The sequence below is a fragment of the Thamnophis elegans genome, chromosome 1 (assembly GCF_009769535.1).
Source record: "Thamnophis elegans isolate rThaEle1 chromosome 1, rThaEle1.pri, whole genome shotgun sequence".
Classification (NCBI taxonomy): Eukaryota; Metazoa; Chordata; class Lepidosauria; order Squamata; family Colubridae; genus Thamnophis; species Thamnophis elegans.
Window position 1 is genome coordinate 111,318,523 of NC_045541.1, and position 24,862 is coordinate 111,343,384.

The window sequence follows — 24,862 nt, forward strand, 5'->3', positions numbered from 1 at the left end:
GAAAGATCACTTATATTTTTACCATTAACACTGTGATGGAGGACTCCAGATGCTGCCATGCCCCCCCCTTCCAATTCCACCTCCATTCATTGTATATAATCCTGCATGAGTGTAAACACTGAGTGGTGATTTAGATGTTCATATTTTTATTTAAAAAATAAACCATTTTTTTACTCTCGTATTCCTTAGCTTCCTAAAATTTCTTTTTAAAAAGTAATCATTTGAGGACTCTGAGATCCCACTAAGTGAAAGCATTTTGAGCGGTGCTACTAGGTTTAAAAAGCTGGATAAGTATACCTCAAAGCTGAGTCTAATGTTCCTGAATATAGAATTCTCTGGGAAAGTGCTACATCTCAAACAAAATTCCTTTTCTCTTAATTCCAAAACAACTCTGAATATCCATTGGCAATTATATTTAATAAAAAGTATTACAGTGTTAGGAAGCTTTTAGGTCTACTATTCAGTATATTCTAATGTACTATGTGAACATGGTTTCTGTTTGCATCTGTATTTTTTTTCTTTCTGATGGTTTTTTTAAGTGTGTAGTTATAGGTTCCAAAAAGTCTCTTACATATGTTACTCTGAATGAATGTTTGAATGTTTATTAACATTTGTAGGCCGCCCTTTTCCCTGAGGGGACTCAGGGCGGCTCACATAAAAATCAGGAAGGGGAATACAAACAATGACGTAGACACATATAGTAAAAAATAATAAGCAACATTCATTCATCATTCGGGAGGGGCGGCTATCTTTGTCCCCAGGCCTGACGGGCCTATATAAAATTGTATGAATATCTGTGGTCCACTTGCAGATTTGCTAACCACCCTAGAAAAGACTCTGTTTTGCTTCATTGGAAACAACTTTAAAGGGAACATTAACAGAAAAAACTTTTGACTGAGCATTTAGGACTGACTGTGTTTTCAAATACTGATGTCAACACATACCCCTAAAATTTCAAAATAATTATTTTCTGGATGTTCAGATCCTTGAAGTTATGTAGTAAATTTATTCTAGCATATCCCTAAAGTTATCCACAGCATTGCTATTTGACTTAATTTAACTGTTTTTTAGTTGGATTCAGACCTCAGATTTATACAGTCATTATTTTATTTATTTCATTAAAATTATAAGAGTGCCAATTTTATCTTATTGTTTGGCTAATTATCTTCACAAGATGAAAGTTGCATTTTTATAATGTCTAAATGCTTGCTTGTTTATTTTTTATGTAATTTATATTCTGACTTTTGTGCAGGAGCTTGAGGCAACACCCATGGTTCCCCCCCCCCCCAATCCCCTTAGTAACAACCCTGTAAGATAGGCAGGGCTGAGAAATTTTGTGTAGAAAACCATGTGTAGACAATGTTGGGAGAAAACATCCCAGTTAACATAATAGGAGCCTGGACTTTTAGGAAAAGATGCTCTCATTTGACAATTGTGTATAAAATGATTTTCACAGTAACCATCAATAACATAAAAATGTTTGATTTTTGTAGCACAAGCTTGATTCAGCACTGGAATCTACTCTTCAAATCAAATATTGTTGTTGTTTGTTTTTGCTAAGAGAATGCCCTGAACGTAATTGGAGAGAAAAGTGAGATGAAGTTCAGTGCAACACAAAAATATTGTTTTTATTTAAATAAAATAGAGATAGTTACACACAATTATTTTATTTTCATTTTTTTCAACATAGCATACAATTTCCCTGGAAACAAGCTCCAATGAACATAGTGTAGCTTACTTCACAATGTTAAAAAAATATATGCTGAAAACATCTTTTGCATATAGTTGTCTTCCTCTTAGAAATTAATATAAAATCTCTGTGCACCTGCAGTTCTCTCATCCCAAAGCTTTCAACCAGATGTAACAGAATAGACCTGCAAGACTCCCAGAATTCTGAACTAAATTAAAAAAAAACATTTAAATTCTTTTGGCAGGAGGGGGTAGAATTGTAAGAAAACATAACATTTCCAGATGCACACATAAAGGCAAAAAAAAAAGAAAGAAGAAATTGAAAAATCATCTATTGCCGTAATAACAGCTGTAATGATAGGGGATTATTTATTACAGAGATGGAGAAGGTGTGACCCTTCAGGCTTTGGGTTAAAACTCCTAGGATCTTTTGCAGTTGGTCATTTTGCCTAACACCTGCTGAGTGTTGGTAGCTCAACATTGAAGAAGGGCATTTTGGATTTATTATTTTTTTCAAGCCACCTTGGTAAGTTTGAGGTCTCCTGAGATTTGCAAACCAGTCATCCTTTGCACAGGCTGCACACGGTGATTGAAACTACACAACTGACGTCCGTCAAGCAGGATTCGAATCTGCTGATGTTCACATAAAAGTTCCATCTGAAAATGAACAACAGGCTAAAGAAATTGTTGGAAAGTTGGCATGCACACATCTCGCAGGTAAAGTGTCTAATACTTCAAGCAAGAACACTAAAATTCCAATCTTCAGTGAACTCCTAAGATATAAGATTTGGGCTACATGTACAAATGCACCCATCACCAAGTACTCTTAAAGACTACCAGTTACCACAAACAACAGGCTGGAAACTATTGGTTTAGTTTATCTTCTTGCTCCTGTAGAAAGTAAAACAGAAGGCTATGTTTTGTATGAATGTGGTCACAAATTCAGTCACTCCAGGTTAAAGCATGGTAGGCAACTTCTGTTTTGTTTGTTTTAAAATTTAGTTGCTACCCATCACATATCCAATAATTCTGAGTGACTTACAACATAACTTGTAAGTATGTTGTAACTGCAGCTTGGAACCATACTTTTTTGTCAATATTTTTGACCTTGTTTATAGATTTTAGAATTCTTGCAGAGTGAAATGTCAAAAGATTTGAAGAGCTGGAGAATGTTGCTGTTGAAGATTTGGAGGATTGTCAGTTAATGGGAATTAGGTAACATAGTTTTTCCCCCCTTTTTACATTATTTGGGATGGAGTCAGGGCAACTGAATGGAGCTGAGCATCTTCTGGCCAGATGCTCTTCCTGACACCGATGTGGAGTTCACAACAGATATTTTCTCCTTATGCCTCATAAACATCTATCGCTGCCTCTTTTTCGAGTGGGAGGCAAGCGTCTTGCACTCTAGGCCACAGCAACCGCTCAAGAATTGGACAACAGATTGCCAGGCATAAACTTATTAGAATGTACAATACTTCAAATCCAAGAGAGAGAGAGGGAGGGAGAGAAAGATATTACCTTAAATGAGTCATCTGCTGTAAATGGAAAGTAGGGGATTGTCTTTTCCTCCTTGCCCCATTTCCCAGCAATTTGTGAATTCCGGACAATAGATTTCTCACTAAAGCTGACTACAAGTAATAATCCAATATCCCTGGTTGTGTGATCATCCTTGGAGTCACAAAGCAAAGTCACTGAAAAACTACAAGAAAGTAATGCATTAAATAACTACAGATTTTAGCAATGCAAAATGACAGCATGTTTTATAAAGAGCTATTCTTTCTCTTTCTCCTTCATAATATTACATGCCACCCATTATCACTAGGCTGTAAGGGATGTACCAAATGTTAAAAACAATCTGTACAATAAAACACTATAATTGCCATAGAATAAAATAACCCCTCAAATATAAAGAATCTATAAAAGAAGCAGCATCTTCCCAACCACTAAATTACGAAATTCCACCCCAAACGTTTTCCAACCATGTGTACATAGTCATTTATTTCTACAATAAGTAGCAAATATGATGTACTCTACCAGCCATAAAAAAGCAATTATATTTCTCCTAACTCAGCCTTGTTAATATAATACTAAAAGTGAATGAAACTCATAGCCAAAAAATGATTACAATTAAACAACGAAGTCTTGCATAGATGCTTCCAAATCAAAATCTCTGAGCAATAGTAAACAAATCTATTCAGTTAGTTTTACTCCTCTTAACTTGTGGGTGAGTATGAAAAGAAAATAGTTGGAAAAAAATAATTGAAAAAAACAAACAAACAAGAAATTGGAAAATAAAGAGGAAGGCAACAATAGAGAGCTCCTTACATATTTATTTGCAACATTGTTTGGATTATCCATGTGATTCTATCAATCAGACAGATTACAATTTGCACAATTCAAATTGAACAGTATAAAAGACGTGGGATGGTGACATCATTTTGTGTAGTATGATATAAATCTGACTCTTGGTGTAATAGAAGCAGAAAATAACCCCCTTTTGGTTAAAAAAAATCAATTGAACCTGTTACACCCACCAGAAGTATGTCATTTGAAAACATGTATTTGTGGGCTAGCAGACTTTGGCCGCAGAAATCCAGGTAATCACTAGAAGACAGTAAAGCTTTCTCAAATGCTTTAAATCAGTAGTTCTCAACCTTTTCTTCACCACAGACCGCCTTTAAATATCTTTTGTGGCCATCGACCATGGGCACAAACCAACTAAGACTTTACTCAAGTTTTAAATCATAATATTTCTTGAAGCCTTTGCAGTCCCCAAGCATTCATGGATCACAGGTTGAGAACCACTGCTTTAAATCATTGCTGCTGTCTGGTATGGAGCTGGATTCTTGCCAGCTAGATTTAGTAATACTAATGATGTTGTTTGTCTGGGTGTAGAAAAACCAACAAAATCCACAGCATCCTAAGCTTAAAATGTATTAGTAAAATACATTATTATAATGTATTTTAATATAAAAATACTACCGTATATAAAACTATTTTTCTAGTTTGTGTAGAATTAAGGCATTGGACAAGAAACCAGGAGACTGTGTTTTCTAGCCCTTCCTTTGGCACAGAAACCAGCTTTGGGCTCATAACACTTTTAGCCCAACTCACTTTACAGGCTGTTGTAGGAAAAATAGGAGAGAGCATTATGTATACTGCCTTAAGTTGTACAAATACAGATAGATTTTAAATCGAAGAATGTTTCAGATGCATCCGGAGTCTCAGTGATATGTAAATTGTTTGAGGAAGGAAATAAAAATAGAGTTTAGAGCAAATGAAGAAAAAATAGGTGCTGGCAATTACATTAACAGTTGCCATGGACAGAAAAGGTGTGGGTGACAAAGGAATTCTTCCATTGTTCAGTTTATTTACCCATGGAATGTCATTTTTAAAAAAATGTTCTTCCAATTCAAGCAAAAGATGATAAAATGAATGTGCTGTTCTTTTATAAGTACTTAAGACAGATTTTGTCACCAAACTCAGGGATCCAGATGTGTGGCAGAGCCCATGGAATGGTTGTGTTGATTTATTGTGGGTTGTTCTGTTTGTACATTGGCTGCTGATTATGTGTGTGTTGTTTTTAATTGTTATACATTTTTGTGGTATTTTAACTGTTGAGAGCCACCAAGAGCCATGAATTTGAGAAGGATATAAATTTACATAAATATATATATATATATATATATATATATATATATATATATTAAATTACGGAATGAGTGATGAATGAAAATGTATTTTCTTGATGAAAAGTGAACAAGACAGAAGAATTCAGAAAATGAGAAAAACCAAAGGGGGGAAAACTTGTACACACAAAATTCATTTATACATGTATTTGATGGCACCCTGGATACCTTTCCCAAATGACCACATTGTCTCTTAAAATTTTGATACCTCTGATCTAATCCAATCTTCTATTCAATGCAATATTTACAATTCAGAATGCATCTTTCCCCCCATTTTCCCCCATTGGCCTCAATTTGGAAGTTACATTACAAAAAAGTATTGTTGGAAATAAAATGCCTTGCTCAGTAATAAGAAATGTATTTTTCTTCCACAATTCTTTTTATATTCTCAGAGAGAAGGAAAGAATCTTTTTATCAGAGAATCCAGCAGCCAGTCTTGTCTTTCAAATAATGTGTTTTGGCAATTTAACTGCAGCTCGAATACCAGGTCACATACTTACCTTTTGGGCTTAGGATATATCATTCCCATGATAGTGATTTTCATAGTTGGTCTCAGTCCACCCTTAATTTCACCAACATACTTCTCTACCTGAATGCGGTTTAAAAAAAAAACATTCTAAATATGTGGTTAAAGATGACATTTATAATATTAAAAAATTACTAAGATTCTGAGCGTTTCGATAATAGCTCTAATTACCCACAAAAATGTTAAGCTCTCTTTTGCTAGACTTATTCAAGGAGAGGCTAAAAAACCATCCCACAAGGAAGGCTTGAATTTAGATTCCTGCATGGGGCATTGGGTTGAATTTGGTGTCCAACTCTAGAATTCTATAGTACATAATGACATGGAAAACTAGGCAACAATTACAATCATGTTCATCATTAAGCTACAAACCTATCTATGCAATGATTTTATTCTCCTATCTGTAAATGCCTTTCTGAAAATTTGCAGCAATAAAGAAGAAAATGGAAAGACAGCTCAGTTCTGTGAAATGGATTTCATTGAAGTCTACTTTGAATAAACTCAACACTGTGTTATTCATCACACCATTAGAACCCTTATATTTTTTAGGTGGTTTGCTGGAATATAGTGCAACTTAGATGATCTAGGCCCCTGGAGCAATTTCTGTGATACTACAGTTTATACACAGAATTTCATTTCAGACTAATTATATTCCACAGCTTTGGTAAATCAAGATTACTATTTCCTTTCCATTTTCTGTTCAACTTGTTTATTACTTCGTTGCAGATCTTGTTCAGCAATGGAAAAACACTGAACACAGTACGGAGAGATACTTTCTAAGTATTTCAAATGAACAGGGATGTATGTCTATTCTATACACTCCCTCTCTATACAAATGCAAATTATTCATACTTAAATATTGTATATAAAATCATTTTGGGCATTAATCCCCCCACACATTAGAAACTCTCGTTTAGTTAAATTCTTTGCAAAATCTATAGTTCTAAATGTTTATGATAACCGTGCATATTTTGTAGTTTTCCCTGGCTATACTGAAGCCTAAATAATCTCACAAATGAACAATACTTCAGGCTATGCAAATATTTCTGATTCTTAACTTTGCCAATCATTTCCATAAAATAGTTATATCAAGAAGCAATTTTAATTAATTTCAATTTTAAAACAAAAGATGATTAATGCAAGGCATCAATAGTTTTTCTCTAGTTAGTTTCAAATTTATGAAACAGAAAATACACCTTTTTCTTTTACCCTTCTAAACAAAGTTACTCAGAAGTAGGTCTTGTTTTGTTTACTTACATTTGTGGACTTGTCATTTTCTGTCATTTTTTTGGCTTGCTATGTTCTTTAAAAACGATCCAAAAACTTTTGTTCCTGTTTTTATACATTCACATAAGAAACAAAAAGGATAAGAATAAAGAGGGAATGTCATGAAGAGCATAATCTTTGAAAAACACCAGCTAGACCTCACCCTTGTATATAGCTGAGTCACAATAGTCAGTATCTTCAAAACACAACCAGAATAGTAAGAAGGAAGCTCAGATGCTTTGCCTTCTCTCCCAAGGATCAACAAAAAGTTTAGTTTAGTTTAGTTTAGTTTATTAGGATTTGTATGCCGCCCACTCTCGAGAGACTCAGGGCGGCTTACAGATAAGGCAGGAAGGGGGAACATATAAAAAATTAAAAAGTAGTTTTTGCATGGTTCTAACCATAACATAGCACCATCCAAGAAAAAATCTCTGAGAAGATGATGTCGTCTATAAATCAATACTTGGAGAATATTGTGCCACATAATGAAAGATTTTGGTGGTCTCCATTCAGACACATTCATGTTTCCAACAAAGGGTCTCTTCTCTTCAGGACACAATAAACAGTATAATTAAATATGTGATCAACCAGCAACAATTCCAATGTCTTTATGAACTTGATTTTCAGATATTGCAATCATATGGATGAAAGATGAACAAGCTTAATACCAATGCGATGTAATGGTAAATAAATAACGGATATTATATTCATGGAATGTACAATTGGAAATGTTAATGTTTTGGAAACTAAACTATTACAGAATCCTGGAGCAAACTGAATGGTCTTAGGGGAGATTCTGCACATACTGTTTGACCCATTGCCAGTAGAGGTCACTTCCTGTGTGAGGAAGTAATGTCATCCTCCTCTTCCCACACTCAGCCTATTGCATGTAGACTCTGCACCTGAATTTTCAGCTTTGGTTCAAAATTCCTTTTTTCTGGCCCAAACTGTGTTAAGCCCTTCCAACTCTTTTTGCTCTTCATCTAACAGCCTCAGATCCATTGCAGCGCCTGGCAATTCCCCTTCCCTGTGCATCCATTTTTTCTGGACAATGTTCTCTGCTGGACAGCAGTTGCTGGGTTTTTTTTATCATCTTATGTTGATTTTTCAGTCTTCAACCCTAGAAGCTTCATTCAATCCTTAATCTCTCAGTAGGCACTGCTTCCATTTTTGCCCAGATTGGGAGAAGCAAACTCCCCTTACTTTCCCACTCCACTGCCCATCCCACTGCAAATGCCCTCTTTCTTTTCCTTTCATTTCCCCCCCAAGCATCTTTAAGTTGCAAGGTAGGAACATTCTGTGAAACTAAACTCAGTATAGGACAAAATTCAGCAGTCCATCTGCTTCTAAAAGACAAAGGCCACTCTTTTGAAGACAGCAAAGTCCACATTTGGGACAGAGAGGATCACTGGTTTGAAAGAGGAATCAAAGAGGCCACCTATGTCAAAATTGAGTAGCCTTCTCTCAACAGAAGAGAGGGATCTATTTCCAGTCTATAACACAGTCCTTTCAATAGTTCCAAGAAGGCTCCACACCCATTTGCACTACTCGGGTGACCCTGATGAGAAATAAACCTCCAGGTGGCCTTGATTACTCTCCAAAAGAATGCAAATGACTTATCTGTCTTCAAGTAGTACAAATCTTTCCATTCCCCACCATCCAGTCAGAGCTGAAGAAGTTTCTTGGATGAAAAGTGAAACTTTACAACTTTGCAACTTTAATAAAAATTTGTATGCCACCCACTCCCTAGGGACTCTGGGTGGCTTCTTCTTTGAAGAAACATCTTCAAAGAAAAAAAAAATCAGGAAGTCTAGTTGCCTATTGAAAAAAGCACCTTTGGGACAACCATAACCTGGATGACTGAGAATCTCCAGAGACACTTATACTGAGTATCCGAGTCTCAATGATACGAAAAGAGGAAAAGGTGTTTATAGAGGATATAATGTGGAAAGATAGCTGGCTGTGCTTACATGGACAATCATTTTCATTGGGATTGACAATGATCTCAAGCAGTTGGGCGTGCACATACATGTGTTGACAGCTATGACGTGCTTTAAAAGCAGTCCCTGGAGCCTTCCCAAAAGAACTGCGGCATTAGCACTTTTTTGTGCTAACCAACTTTATGAAATAGCTCTCCTTTCAAATGCTTTACATCTTGCTTGGCCAGATTTGATAGCAACCATGAACGAAACCTTTCTCTGATAAAATGGTCCATTCTTTGACACCAGGATTATCTGTGAAGTGATAGATTTGTCAAATAATTTTTATTTCCTAACCTATTGTTTCACAAATATAATTATATAATTATATGTAAAATCTATCTATCTATCCATCCATCAATCCATCCACCCATCTCTATCTATCTCAGTGGTGGTATTAAAAAATTTTTACTACTGGTTCTGTGGGTATGGCTTGGTGGGTAGGGCAAGGAAAGGTTATTGCAAAATCCCCATTCCCTCCCGATCAGCTGGGACTCGGGAGGCAGATAATAATGGGGGTAGAGCCAGTCAGGGTTGGTATTTACTGGTTCTCTCAACTACTCAAAATTTCCGCTACCGGTTCCTCAGAACTGGTCAGAACCTACTGAATGCCACCTCTGGTGTGTGGTGTGTGTGAGAGAGAGAGAGAGAGGGAGAGGGAGAGAGAGACAGAGAGAGAGAGAGAGAGGGAGAGAGAGAGGGAGAGAGAGGGGGGAGGGAGGGAGGGAGAGGGGGAGGGGGAGAGGGAGAGGGAGGGAGAGGGAGAGGGAGAGAGAGGGAGAGAGAGGGAGTGAGTGAGTAGAATTATCAATTATGTATAAATTCCACTGGTTTAAAATAAAACGGTGTTTTGAACTCTGGGAGTGTTCCGAGAGCAGTGGTTCTCAACCTGTGGGTCCGGACCCCTTTGGGGGTCGAATGACCCTTTCAAAGGGGTCACCTAAGACCATCGGAAAACACATATTTTCGATGGTCTTAGGAACCAAGGCACCAATTTTATGGTTGGGGGTCACCACAACATGAGGAACTGTATTAAAGGGTCTTAATATTGGGAATATTGATCTCGGCGTTTGCAGCTTCTCGGCGTTTGCAGCTTCTCGGCTCTCCCCCCCTTCCTGCTCCCTCCCTTTCCTGGCTTGGAGTGGTGCGGGGAGCTTGGGGGGGCTCAGTTGATTGATTTTTGCCATCTTTTTGCCATCCTTTTGCCGTCTTTTTGGCGTCGTGGAGGCGACGCCGCGCTGATGACTCAGCGTTTTGTGGCTTCTCGGCGCTCCCCCCCCCCTGCTGGTCGGGACAGACTTGGATTTGTACGGAGAGCTTGGGGGGTTTAATTAATTATTTTACCATCTAACCATCTTGAAGGCGAGGATTAACCTGTTAAGGACTATCGGGAGTTGTGGTTGGGGTGATTGGCTGCGTTTACCAGCCCGTAGCCCCCCCCCCCCGGACATCCCCCTCCCGTTTTATTTTGCTGACTGCTGCCAGCTGCCTGTCCGCTCCTAGGGTCCCTGGGCCGTTGCCTGCTTGGCTAGGGGACTGAACGGAGGACAGAAGATGGAGTCTTGAATAGGACGTTTCGATCTGAGGAGGAGGAAGAAGGTCCGGACGCCCCTCCCTCCCCCCAGCCTTGTCCCATTTACCATCGCAGCTGCCTGAATCATTATTCCTTGTTATTAGGAATATTGGGAACAACAGATAATGGCAGCAGTAGGGACAAGGTTTGGGTATCAAGAAAACCATCGCTTTCCCCCCCTTCGCCTTGAGCAGCTGGGGCCAGCTTTAGATCTTGGCCCACCAGACTATGGGTATTACACAACCCTAGGAAAGAGACTTTCGCCTATGTGGTCCGCTGATTTTCACTGGGACTTTAAGGGGAATAAGATTGAACAATTCTTGCTTATAAACATCATGCATTTTTGCCTCCCCTTTATTACACACGACTACCTTGTATATCATCGAACTTTGACCTTCCGGCTGTGGACTTTTCTTTGGGGCATAGAAGAAGGAGAAGAGTGGAGCCCCCCATTAGGGTGTGATCCCCTCCCCCCCTCAGGAGAGGGTGGACTATTACGTTGGACTATTACGAACTTAATACTATCTTGAACCTGCGCAACCCTATCATTTTCTAATTTTAACTGGTATGTTGAGTGCATGGGATTGTCTGATTGTATGAATGATCTCACTTTTATCTTTATTTAGCTGTATTTGTGTTTTAATTCTATTCTATTAGTGAGGACTGCTTGTGTGAGAGTTTGAGTATGAATGATTCGGAGGACCTGGCGGGTTATATGGGGGCCATTGGGGTGGTTGGGGGGGCTATATCCACGGGTGAGGGTCGGAGCATTGCGGTCATAACAGGGAGAGGCAGATACGGCGGGGACTTTAGGGCAGGCCATCATTGGGGAAGGAGGGTTCGCTATATTACAGAGATCCCTCCTTCCGGCCCTAGGAGTCCCACTCCAAGGTCAGATGGCGCGAGTGATCAGGACCCTGGTCTCAGGCTGCTGTCGCTAAATGCCAGGTCTGTGGTTCATAAGGCCCCCCTCATCCGGGACTTGATAACTGATGAGGGCGCAGACCTGGCATGTATTACTGAAACATGGCTGGGCACGGAGGGAGGAGTCCCCCTCGTAGAGATGTGCCCAGCCGGATTTCAGGTGCTACACCAGCCGAGAGCCCAGGGAAGGGGTGGCGGTGTGGCTATTGTAGTCCGGGAGTCTTTAGTACCTCGTAGGATCCCTGCTCCGGAGCTTGTCGGGTGTGAGTCCCTGCTGGTGAAGCTGGACCTCAAGGGTCAAGTGGGTCTGCTGCTTACGTACCTGCCTCCCAACTGCGTTGCAGCAGCCCTCCCCTCGCTCCTCGAGTCAGTAGCCGAGCTGGCAGCTGAGTTCCCTAGACTTATAGTTCTGGGGGATTTCAACTTGCCTTCGCTCGGTGAACGCTCTGACGGAGCGCAGGAGTTCATGGCTTCCATGACAGCCATGGGCTTGACTCAGGTAATTCGAGGCCCAACCCACTCAGCGGGTCACACGCTCGACCTCGTATTCCTCTCGGAGCAGTGGAGTTACGATCTTGGTCTGAGGGGTAATGAGATCATACCCCTGTCATGGTCAGACCACTGCCTACTGAGGCTAGACTTCCGGAGGCCAAACCCCCACCGTAGGGAGGAGGAACCGACCAGGTGGTTCCGCCCCAAGCGACTGATGGACCCCATTAGGTTCCAGACGGAGCTTGGGGTTATTCCAGATACTCTCGCCCACAGTTCGGTTGAGACCCTTGTCGCTGCCTGGCACTCGGCAGCTTCGGGGTCTCTAAACCGGATTGCGCCACTACGGCCCCTCCGGGTCAGCGGCCCCCGGAGGCCTCCTTGGTTCACCGAGGAGCTCCGGGAGATAAAGCGCCGGAGGAGACGCCTAGAGCACCTGTGGAGATTAGACAGGTCCGAATTGAACCGGGCACTTGTAACAGCATGCACCAAGGAGTATACTCGCGCTCTAAGATCGGCAAAAAGAACATACATTGCCTCCTTGGTAGCGTCCGCCGAGTCCCGCCCAGCCGCCCTGTTTAGGATAACCCGCTCCCTCCTAAATAGGAGGGAGACGGGGGACCCCTTACAGGGTAAGGCTGAGGAGTATGTTCAGTTCTTGGCGGACAAAGTTGCCCGGTTTCGAGCGGACCTGGACTCCACTCTTGCAGAGCCAGCTGAGACACAGGGGAAAGACTTGGCAAACCATCTCTGGGTTGAGTTTCAGGAAGTTGCCTCTGGGGATGTGGACAAGGCTATGCGAGCTGTGAGTACCTCCACTTGTGTACTGGACCCGTGTCCCTCCTGGCTGGTTGCCAACAGCAGTGAGGTGACACGAGGCTGGATCCAAGCGGTTGCTGTGGCATCTCTTCGGGAGGGGCATTTTCCCACCGAGCTTAAGGCAGCGGTGGTGAGACCCCTTCTGAAGAAACCGTCTCTGGATCCAGCTATTCTTAATAACTACCGTCCAGTCTCCAACCTTCCCTATGTGGGGAAGGTTGTTGAGAAAGTGGTGGCCCTCCAGCTTCAGCGTACCTTGGAGGAAGCAAACTATCTTGACCCCTTCCAGTCCGGCTTCCGACCAGGTTACAGCACAGAAACTGCTTTGGTCGCATTGACCGATGATCTCTGGAGAGCTAGGGATGGAGGCTTTGCGTCCATCCTGGTTCTCCTTGACCTCTCAGCGGCTTTCGATACCATCGACCATGGTATCCTTCTGCGACGACTGCGGGAGGTGGGAGTGGGCGGCACTGTTTTGCAGTGGTTCTCCTCCTACCTCTCGGACAGGTCGCAGTCGGTGTTGGTGGGTGGGCAGAGATCGTCCCCGAGGCCCCTAACATGTGGGGTGCCACAGGGGTCGGTCTTGTCCCCCCTCCTATTTAACATATACATGAAACCGCTGGGCGAGATCATTCGGAGGCACGGGATAAAGTATCACCAATATGCGGACGATACTCAACTGTATCTGTCCGCCCCGTGCCAACTCAATGAAGCGGTGGACGTGATGGAACAGGGTCTGGAAGCTGTTAAAGACTGGATGAGAGCAAACAAACTGGTGCTCAACCCAGACAAGACCGAGTGGCTGTTGTGTTTTCCTCCCAATAATTTGACCACCGTACCATCAATCAGGCTGGGGGGACAAAATTTATACCCCTCAGATAGGGTCCGCAACTTGGGAGTCCTCCTGGATCCACAGCTGAGTTTTGATCACCATCTATCGGCTGTGACCAGGGGGGCATTTGCCCAGGTTCGCCTGGTGCGCCAGTTGCGGCCCTACCTGAATCGGGAGGCTCTCACGACAGTCACTCGAGCCCTTGTGATCTCTAAGCTGGAATACTGCAACGTGCTCTACATGGGGCTGCCCTTGAAGAGCACCCGGAGACTTCAGCTAGTACAGAACGCGGCCGCGCGAGTGATTGTGGGCGCACCTCGGTTCGCCCACATAACACCTATCCTCCGCGAGCTGCGCTGGCTGCCTGTGGATCTCCGGGTGCAATTCAAGGTCTTACTTACCACCCATAAAGCGCTCCATGGTAGTGGATCTGACTATTTGAGAGACCGCCTTCTGCCAATAACCTCCCTGCGTCCCATCAGATCGCATAGAGCGGGCCTCCTCCGTATTCCATCCGCCAGTCAGTGCCGACTGGCGACTACCCGGAGGAGAGCCTTCTCAGTTGCTGCTCCGACGCTATGGAACAATCTCCCCGTGGAGATTCGTACCCTGACCACAGTCCAGGCCTTCCGTACAGCCCTCAAGATCTGGCTAGCCCGTCAGGCCTGGGGATAAACTCTTCCGCCCCTCCCGAATGCTGAGAGAATGTTGTGTTTTTAGTATTTTTCAGTTATTGCACATTTCTTTTTATGTTTTGTCTTCACTCCCCTTCCTTGTTATTGTAAGCCGCCCTGAGTCCCCTCAGGGAAAAGGGCGGCCTATAAATGCTATTAAAATCTAAATCTAAATCTAAAGGTTGAGAACCACTGTCCTAGAGTGTTGGGCTTTTTCACTAGGAAAGAAAATGGACCTGCCATTTGGAAATGTCGGTTGAGACTCTTGCTCAAAGTAACTCCTAATTCTTTTTCATTGAAGGACCTCACAGCACAGGTTCCACTCCCCAATTCGCCTTGGAGGAAAGTACTAAACTTGAGTTGGATTAGTAGTTGAATGGGAGACTACCAAGAAATCACGGGGACGTAGACCAGACTAGGAAATTTAAATTTAAAGAGGGGAGCAAATCAGTTTTGTATACTATAACAAAATTTCATGGACTTGTGCGTGCCCACAGGAACATACACGTTGGATAGAAAAGACCAGGGAAGGGGGAATCACTGCCTTTGCCTCCACCTTTCAGGACTCAGAGAAATCCTTTCTCTGCTTTCCTGCCTTTTCCTATAAGAGTCTGAAGGGAAGAAGCAGCGTCTGCTCCATACGCGGGGTTGGGAGATCCCAGATGTAGGAAGCCGGACACGGCCGCTAAGGCCAGGATTCGTACAGAGCAACTCGGGATAACTGTAAAGCCAAGAACCTTTGCGCAGCCGCACTCGCACCCTCCGCGGGACAGGACAGAACAGGTAGGAAGACGGGAGACGCCGACGAAGAACTCTAGGAAAAGCGTGAGCGCCGGCTTTGCCTGCCCGTTTGAATGACGGCGCCTGCTCTGACTCGTTGCCCGACGAAGCAATGGCGTATCTCCCGTCCAGTCCGCCCGTGACGTCACTGGCCTGTTAGATCACCTGACCCGCTGTTCAACATGGCTGCGGCCATCAAGCTCGATGGCATCGGGAAGGAGGGCTTGCGCAGAAAATAGTAAAACTATTTTGGGGGGTTCTCCCAGGTGAGTCAGGCTGGAGGCGAGAGCAGTTACCTCTTTTACAAGGCGGAGATTTGAGGGATCAAGGGGACCGTGAGAGATCAAACTCCAAGACCGAAGCAGCGACTTTCATGTCTGGGAAAGTTTTGCAAGGGCTGCTCTCATCAAAAGAGACGGCGCGTCCATCAGCAAATCCAGACGGGCAGACCTTCCCCTGTTATTTCCTGCGTTTGCTGTGATGCAGACGGCGGCTTACTCATGAGGGTGCGGCTTCGAAAAGTTTTTGAGGTAGTCAGACCCCAGTGGGGCATTGCTTAATGTCAAAGCTCTACAGTATTCCTCCTTTGCCTAGGTGTAGGACCACCCCATCTGGCTGCCGGAGTCTGGACGACCACTAGATGGCAGCCAAGAGCCAGAGGAAAAACAAGTCTTTATGGGAGCTAACCAGTCTGCTAGAGTTAGAGGACTTATTTCAGAGTACTTGTTGAAGAAGTGGAAACCATGTGAATTGGATACATTTAGACCTCAGGAAGGATAGATGCCTGGAAATTTTGATTTAATGAAGACTTCTAGTTACAATTTCTCCTAATTGCAAAAATAATATTGCAAACGTTGTTTGTACACACTTTCCCAGCAGAATTAGCTAAGTAGTTCTGCTGAGGGAAATCAGTAGTATGTAAACAAGGATGTTTTTGCAAGTTATTATTGATTTTTGGTGCAGATTTTGGCAGAGTCAGGATTTGGAAAGTTGGTAAATGACTGGGGAATCAGTCAATAAAGAAACTTTTCTCCACCTGCTGAGCTACAAGGGAGAGTGGTGAATTTAGAATTTTAAATAAAAAAAAACAATTACTGTAGTTTTCTAGCTGGCTAAAACTTTTGAGAAAGACTAAAGTTCTTTTTTCCCTTTTTCCAAAATCTTTTCATTTTAGGAAATACACTGTAAGCAAGAGCTGTATATATATGAAATATATTTAAAAGTAGGAGCTGATGAATCAAGGTTTTGCCTTTTGAAGCAGGAAAATGTATCCATTTGGTAGGGAGGAAGCAGCATCACTTGAACGACTCTTCTGGTTCTTCTCTGAATGTATGCAAAGGGGAGACTGGGAACTTGCACGGGCCTGTGTCCCTCAGTTACAGCAGTTGCAAGATGATGGCTCTGAAAAGGTTGAAAAAATCCTTCATGCCCTGATAATCTGCCCTTCCCGTTTGAGGTAAGTTATATTCAATCACAAATGGGTGAAAATAGTGTGAAAAGAGGATTTCATCATTTATAACATGTAATAATGCAATCCTGTACATGCATATGGACAAGTAATTTTTAATTGCTTTCAGTGTGATTGCTTATCTTGCAGGTAGATTTTTAATGTAATATAGCCTGAAATTATTTTTCATGTTGTTCCATGTAGACCAGCTAAAATTTATTTTGAATTTAACGTGCATATTGTGGTTAGAGGCAGAATGAGCAGTCTTTCTGATGCTTAGCACTAATGTGGAATATTTTTCAGGAATTAAAGAAACTCCAGAGTTTTAAATCTGCTGGTGGTGCTAACATACTGATATTCACAAGATTTGAATACTACGGCATGTTAGCTTTTAAATGGTTTACTACATTTTTAGAGTATATAGAATTTGGAAGCTAATGGAACACATAGGGAAATCACTTTCCTGGTGGTTACCCTGGAAAAATATTTTCCATTATTTTATTCTCAGAATTAAATTGGCTCAATTGCTGCAGATTTTCTAAAAGTTATGGCAGATGGAAGAAGTCCAAGTGACTGAGATCGTAGAAAGTTAGGAAGAGTGAGATTACAATGTGTGCTTACGGTGAAATTGTGGGAATTACAGTTTTCTGGACTATTGTGTAATTCCTGCTATGGTTGCAGTTTAAAACATGATTAAGAGTATTTTTTAAAAAAAACATATAGTATTCTTGATTACATGTTATTTTTGTAGGAGTGAATCAAAGCACAGTCCTCAAAAACTTGCTTGGTTTTGGCTGCTTGTATTGCAGGAATGGCTATCACACAAACAGGTAAAGACAAACATTTTAGTCTTATGTAGAAAAATACTATATCCAAGATAGAAATAAATTTTGCAGTAGCAATGAAATATAAGAATCAACTTTGGAGTAATTACAATAATAAGTCTTAAGACTTTTTTTCAATTACCCTAAGCCAAATAAGTCAACTAAACTAGTGCTGGCTAGGAAGAAGCTCAGCAAATAATTCTGAACAATGCAAAGGAAAATGGATTGCAATCAAAATAGGCATATTGCATTCTTACTTAAATTGCTTCAATAGAAAAAAATGCATTTTTTTTTTAAAAAGCTGCAATTTAGTGTAATGGTTAAGTCATCAGGTTAGTATCCAGGAAACCATGGACACAAGCCTTAGACACAATGCCAGCTGGGTTCCCTTGCAGGGAATGGTAAATCACTTCCAAACTCTTGCCATAAAACCTCAGGGTCTTTTAGCAGTCACCAGAGGTCAACGGCAAAAATACCCTCTAATAATATAATTACTGTATCAATATACAATACTCCTATAATGTAATTCTCATAATAGAATACACTCTTGAATTTTTGCAAAGGTACTCATATTTTTAAATTGTATTGCTCCTGTGCATTGAAAATCAGTCTAATGTGCAATTCCTGACTGCAAAGCTGCCATTGCAGATTCACCTCTTCACTTAATGAGAAATTGAGCAGTTTTCTAAGTTAATTAAATAATCTGGGAGTAGCAAACATAATTTCCCCAACTATATGCATACCTAAAATCAGTGGAACCCTTGAATCTGAGCCAAACGTGGGTTCATATACCAGTAAGTAGTTGAGGGAGCAATTGCAAATAAAACTGCAGTCCATTTGTTTAGAGAAATATCACGGTAGATAGATATTGCTGGGTGTTAAACATCTGAAACTATATACCACAATGTATGTATCAATTCTTATTTGTACTTGCTATATTTTTCTTACATTTTCTTATCTGTTCTTTAATAATTCTAGAAAACTGTCCCAGCAGTTCTCCAAAGAGAAACTGAATTCTTGCTTCTCCTAGAAGAACTGGAAAAGGATGTCCCATTTGGTGTTTTAAAGGTGTGGTTCCTTTTTAAAGATAACAGGTTGTTTCCACTGCAGACATGTCTGAACACAGTATATAGTGCATACAGGCTGGATGTGAATTCAGAACACTAATATAATATGAACTTTGCTGGATAGACAAGAGTGCTAATTTGTTCAGTGTTACACTTACTGTAAAAATGTAAGTGACCAACCAAGGGAGCCTTCTACTGTAGGCTTTGAGGTTATCAGGATCCTCCTACATATTTCTTTGAGGATCCATTGTTGAGAAATACAATGCCTCTGATACAGGAAAAAATTATGGCCACCTTGCATATCACCAGCAACTGATGGCTCCCTAGATTTATCTTGACTCTTCAAACTGTTAAATAACATTATATCATGTGATAGTGACTCATAGACCTTGACTGCACAATGTTAATAAGTAATTTTTTAAATCTGTTCTGTTCTGATCTCCCACAGTTCAGTTCAACCACAGCTCTAGTTAGTATTTTGAGAGAGGGAAAGAAATGTTTTTCTTTCTATTTTGTCTATTGTGTGTAACATTACCTGTCCAATGTTACCTATTACACATCTTCTTATATGCCATCTGCATTCCATATATAAGTCTTTTTCATAAGGAAGTTGTTTTAGCCTTTTGATCGCTTTGATTGCCTTTTCCATATATTTACTTTTAGTACTTTATTGTTCAAAGTGCAGCAATCAGAATTTTCAAATACTGTTGCACAATGGAATTATATTGACAGTTCTATTTGTTTTTTTTGTTGTTGTTCCTTTTCTTAATACTCTTTACATTTGTCTCTGGAACTCTGCACTTTAATATGGCCCAGTGGCTAATCAATAAAATAAACTTAAACTAATAATCCTCAACATATTTGTCTTTTTCAACAGCAATTCAATTCTATCCAAAGTTTTAATGCGAAAGATTATTATGACAGCTACATTTGATAGGCCATGAAATAACTATAAAATCAGGATGGATTGATTGCCTGGTTACTTAGATCACCAAGAGAGGCCTTTTTCAATAGTCTCTCACAGTCAGAAGTTTATGTTTCTGGATTTGTTTCTGTGTCCTCTCCAGGTTATAGAATATTCTTCTCCTGTTCTTATATGCAGCAGAATAGCAAACCCTACCTCTTTTATTAAGCATTTAACTGAATTATTTTAGTGTGACTAATTGCCACAGCAAGGACAGTGACACCACTTTCTTCTGGGTGTTTGTTTGATACTCAATTATTTATCCCAATATCCCTACATCTAATCACAGTGTTGTTTTCTACAGTGTAATATCCTGAAGGATTGAGTTAGAATTCTCATTAATTTCAAACCACTATCTGAATATTATAGTCCAGCACATTTAGATGGTGCCAAACTCAGAACTACCATCCTATCAATATCATTCATGTTAAATAACCATGAATGCAAAATTAGTAGAAGAACTAAGTGGTTCCCTTTGTAATACCGTCTGGTACCATGAAGATTTCTTGTTGTCCTGGAGGGAATCAAGTAAATTTTCAATTCATCTCTCCTCTTTGATATTGTATTGGTACCTTTGGGAATAAGGAGACCAGAGGCTGTCTCATAATCATAGGGCTGGACCAGGGGATCCAGCTAACTGCAACATTATCAACTGCCAAATAAATAGGTGTTTACAGGTAGGTACTGGTTTCTACATGTCCCAAAGATGCTTTTTTTTGAGGTAACTGGACTTTCTTGGGTTTTTTTTAAGACATTTCACTTCTCACCCAAGAAGCTTCTTCAGCTCTGACACGATAGTGGGGAGTGGTCCAGTTGCCTCCAGAAAAAGCACTTTTGGGGCAACCATGACCTGGATGACTGAGAATCTCTACAGACTTTTGGTTTCTACATGATATGGGCTTTTTCTCCTTTCTACTGAGAAAATGCATTTGACCATTAACATGTATTTGATATAGTTTTCATATATAATATATTTATGGAAGAAAATGTTCTTATCTAGCTATTTTTCCCCCTTAAGGAACTTTATGAAGCATTTGAGGACAATCATTTGTTGCATAGGAAACAAAGAGATGGATCAGTACAGAAATTTGGTGTGGAGCTGATGTCTACTCTTCAAAAAATGCTCTTGCAGGCTCCCCGGAAATTGCAATCGATACTGGAACTACTTCAGCGTGATCCTGTGGAATGTAGCTCTTCAGTAATACAAAGTGGCTTGCCACAGAACGTTTTTGTCAGCTTCCTTTGGGATTCACTCAAATGTTTGAAGCGTCTTCAGCTAAATCCAGAATTACTGGAGAGAGAGGGGAATAAAGTCACAGATGAAATCTATAACGCCCTGAGTATGTTGAATTTGAAGGTGGACAATCAGACGAGAGAGTTAAGGCTCCTCTGCAGAGAACTTCTGGATGCTTGTTGGTTTGAGCAGAGTCCTCTTAGAGAGGAGAGGCTACTCAGCTGCATGTTACGAAAAGACAGCCATGCCTTGCTTAGTCTCTTTGGCAGTGTATTTATTGAGAAGATGAAAGAAAAACTGTTGAGTCAAAAGTTACCAGGCAAAGGTTGGTGTGGTTGTATACTCTTGAATTCTAACTGCACGTTATGGCTAAGGGGCATTGTCCAGCCCTCGCCAGGATTCTGTGTGGTCCCCATCCCTCCAGATCATCTGAATTGATGCTGAAAGGCTGACGAATCGGCAGCCATTACTGGAGCATTAGAAGCCACTATTCAGTGAGCAGATGAAGAGCTGGATGACAGGAAGGATTTGATGATTTCACAGGAAGAGCTAGAGCTTATTTTTTCCCCACCTATTTTTTGGGGGGGAATTAAGGATGGAATAGACAGGAAGTCATTTCAATTTCTATGCTGTAATCCCTCCCCCCAAAAAACACCCCAGCTCAAAATTATGCCTCCAAAATGGGGAGGGGGGGGGATGACTGAATTTTTATAGCACAATTTTGAGGTTTGAGATTGTTTTAGATTACTAATTGATGCATGCTACCTCCCAGAGTCTATTCACTTCCATTCTTATTTTAGTAAGGAATAACATACACACATACACCCCAAACTTGCAATACCAAAAATTGGCCATTTTGTTCCTGAATTTCAAGGGGACGACCATAGTATGCTGGGGAGAACTTCATGAAAGTTAAGGGGGTCCATACCTGATATAATAATTTGAAGAGGACTAAACTCTGGTCCTTTAGACAAAGTAAGAAGCGAATATATTTAGATCAGCTGAAGAAATCAGTTGCTGGTCTAAGGAAGAATAGTGCTTATGGGTAGTTTATTGATAGCTAAAACTTGTATATAGAATAAGCCACAGATCATTAATGTCTTTGTTACTAACATAGGTGATTAAACAATACAGAACTGAATGTAGTAGGACAAGAACAGCTGCTCTTCTTATCCCTGCCTCTTGTGTTTGGGCAAATTGTACTTTTTGCCGTTGCAAGTACCAAAAGTTCTATAAAATAATTCCTTTCACTGCCAGTATAAATCTCCTGTGTGTTGATTATATGCGAAACTAATTATACTTCTGAATATTCCAGGTACATCTGAACATCCGGATGCTGAACGGGTAGTGATGGCATTGTTTTTGGATCATGAGCATGCTTATTCTTGGAAAGCTGCTTATTTCTACTATCTTAGCAGCAACAAACACTTTTTGGAACAAATTCTGGTAAATTCATAGTGAGACATAAGAAACGTTGAACAAGTTAATTGTGTAAACAGTACTATTTCAGAGCTAAACCTGTCCTGAGATATTTTGCTGCCTGAAACAAAAAGCAAGACAGTGCACTTAATTCTACTTTTAGGAACCAGTGGTATTTATAATTTTTTTAAACCAGAAATAGGCCAGAAACCTCCCATGTTGGCTGTTTACGTGGTCCAGATTGGAAAAAAGATCAGTCTGGAGTTCTCTGGCATAAATTATTCCAGAATTGTTCAATCTTGCACAGCCTTAAGGTGGGTACTCATGGACTCTGCTCCATACATGTCAACACAAGTCTGTAAATGAGTTTTTTCCATATATCCTGTATTCCTATAGTCATTTCAAAGCTACTCAAGAGTATGCTTTCCCTGGATTATTTTCATTCAGAATATTATCCTGTTTTTCCACCAGGGTCATCTTTAGATCTTCCATTATTATTCATCGATGGAAGAATAACATGCAGTTCTCTCCACTCTCTCCAATTTTTCTGTTTTCATACATAATCTTGCAGGTGATACCAGTTTCTATTTTATGAATAAAAGAGCTCAAATGTATGTCAGAATGTGTGAATTTGATTTTATCTACAGGGCGTTTTCTGGCATATTAAACCTATACTTTCATCTCTCAGCCATAATTCCAGCATTCCATAGTCTTAGAATAAAGAAGTCATTTTTCCCCCTTATAGATTACAGCATTAACTTTACTGAAAAGGGAAGACTTCTCAAGCCTCAGCAGATTACTGACACAGGAATTCAGCTACCTCAGTCGCCTCCTGATATTGCTTGGTTGGACGCAGTGTTGCAGCTTAGAATCGGCAAAGATGCTGCTGCAGACCCTACATAAATCTCAGGCAAGTCAGACATTGTTGGAAAGTACACTTTTGCTCCCAGTTTGTTTCTCAAAAGAGAAGTCAGAGAGCATGCTCATTTCCTTCTTTATTTCATTTTTCGGAGCAAGCATTAAAGAAGATGATTTCTCCCCCTCCCCCCTTTGTTTTTAACAGGGTTTCTACAATGACTCTGTATTAAAAGACTTCTGTGATGGGTTGTGTGCCCAGGTGGAGGTTCTTGAGTGGTGCATACAGCAGAATAGGTAACACAGCATGGGAGTATTTGGCTTATTTTTTTGGTGAAAGATCTTCCCCCACAGTCAAACCTATTGGTGTTGAAACACAATGAGAGTACTGTCCATTAACACGTGTGCATGCTTGGTCTCTGGCTGTAGCTTTGAATGGAAAAGGCTAGTAGCTGTATTTGGGTATAGTTGCAATCCTTGCAATTCTCATCTATACTTTTTTACTAGAGTAGATACATCCATTCCTCCATGCATTCATTCTGCTATGCTGGTTTAATTATTCTGTTTCTGTTATCTATGGAGGTATCTATCTCCATCATTGCTTACTTAAGCAAATTTGTATCCTATAAGTAATGTGATGGGGTCAACCTTTGGTGTAGTTGTATTGCAGGGTTAAATTGTCGGTGCATCATATGTATTCTGTAGGCTCCTGCTAAGTGAACAAACGATTTTGTAGAACTGCAGTATGTTATTTATTTATTTATTTACTTGTTAAATTTATATGCTGCTTATCTTGCCATGTGGCTGTTCTGATATATATATATAGGTCTGCCTTTGTCACTAATATTTTTTTGTATTCTACATGTTGCCTAAATTGTTCTTGAAGCTAAGGGCTAAAAAAGACACTAGTCAGACTAACTAAAATCAACTCTGGGAATGTTGTGTATCTTTATCTAGAAAAAAAATCCAGAGGTGAAATCAGCGTTTGCTGATATTCAAACTATGCTTGCTTCCTTCTATAGTAATTGCATCCCGGACAATGTTCTTCTGCAGCATCTTCATAGTTTGGAATGCCATTCTTCCCTTTACCTTCTGTACCAACTTACAGACCTCTTAGCCTTGAATGAGGAAGCAGTAATTGAGCTTTTCCAAAAAATCCCAACTAAGTACACAAAAGTTCAAGGTAAATATATGTAATTGTAAATTGTAATGTGGTTGGCCAAAATGTCTTCTTTATTACTTAAATATGTTTGGTCCTATTTCCCTTGTTTTAAAGTTGTATTGCTCATCTTAGCCTTGCTATGGCTTTTTTGAGGCCTTCTTGAATTTGGAAACTACCAGGAAACACTAGCTTTGGATGATGAAGGATAGTGGAAGGTAAAACATGAACTTTCCCGCTTTGAAATCAAAACTACTTCTCCTTTTTCACAGAAGAAAACCAAAGAAACCTCTGGTCCTTGAGATGAAGGCTGTAGGATTTTGTTTTAAAACTATGAACTTATTAGCTATCAGCTGTTGAGTCTTAAAAATCACGCATGCCAATGTTAACTTATGTCTGCTTTTGTGTGTCTTCTCTTTTATTTTAGATTCAGCAGTGATGCCAGATGTTCGCCTTCTGAGTCAACAGCATAATCTTACTCTTTACAAGGCATTTTGTGCCATGAAGTATGCCATCTATGCATTATGTGTCAAATCACACAGAGGTTCAAATTGCAGACACTGTGCAAACTACTTTGTCACTGAGCTCCCTCATAAACTTCTGGAGAAGAATGAATTTCCCAGTCAACTTCTCTACCCAGGTCTTGTAGAACCTGT

General features: G+C 40.5%; 2 protein-coding genes across 5 annotated transcripts in view; one reads left to right on the plus strand and one right to left on the minus strand.

The window, feature by feature from the left end:
• Positions 1-1,631: 1,631 nt before the first annotated feature.
• LOC116515519 (galectin-related protein A-like) lies at positions 1,632-15,612 on the minus strand. 2 transcript variants are annotated; one of them, XM_032227640.1, is made up of 5 exons: positions 15,534-15,612; positions 7,159-7,233; positions 5,879-5,967; positions 3,208-3,388; positions 1,632-2,346 (listed from the first exon to the last, which is right to left on the minus strand). In XM_032227640.1, the coding sequence occupies exons 2-5, from the start codon at positions 7,183-7,185 to the stop codon at positions 2,203-2,205; spliced, it is 441 nt and encodes a 146-aa protein (XP_032083531.1). In that variant the 5' UTR covers positions 7,186-7,233; positions 15,534-15,612; the 3' UTR covers positions 1,632-2,202. The 2 variants fall into 2 exon arrangements, with proteins under 2 accessions (XP_032083531.1, XP_032083524.1); XM_032227633.1 differs by lacking the exon at positions 15,534-15,612 and adding an exon at positions 15,195-15,355.
• Positions 15,407-24,862, plus strand: part of ZFYVE26 (zinc finger FYVE-type containing 26) — a 48,757-nt gene continuing 39,301 nt past the window's right edge. Inside the window, exons 1-10 of one of the 3 annotated variants that reach the window (XM_032227599.1) lie at positions 15,407-15,503; positions 16,412-16,693; positions 17,436-17,514; positions 18,487-18,576; positions 20,558-21,098; positions 22,089-22,219; positions 22,938-23,102; positions 23,256-23,344; positions 24,070-24,230; positions 24,634-24,846. In XM_032227599.1, coding sequence (XP_032083490.1) covers positions 16,503-16,693; positions 17,436-17,514; positions 18,487-18,576; positions 20,558-21,098; positions 22,089-22,219; positions 22,938-23,102; positions 23,256-23,344; positions 24,070-24,230; positions 24,634-24,846 — 1,660 coding nt within the window. In that variant the 5' untranslated portion in view covers positions 15,407-15,503; positions 16,412-16,502. Of the gene's footprint in view, positions 15,504-15,686; positions 15,768-16,411; positions 16,694-17,435; positions 17,515-18,486; positions 18,577-20,557; positions 21,099-22,088; positions 22,220-22,937; positions 23,103-23,255; positions 23,345-24,069; positions 24,231-24,633; positions 24,847-24,862 lie in introns of those variants that run through there. The other 2 variants (XM_032227580.1, XM_032227589.1) reach the window with 2 other exon arrangements.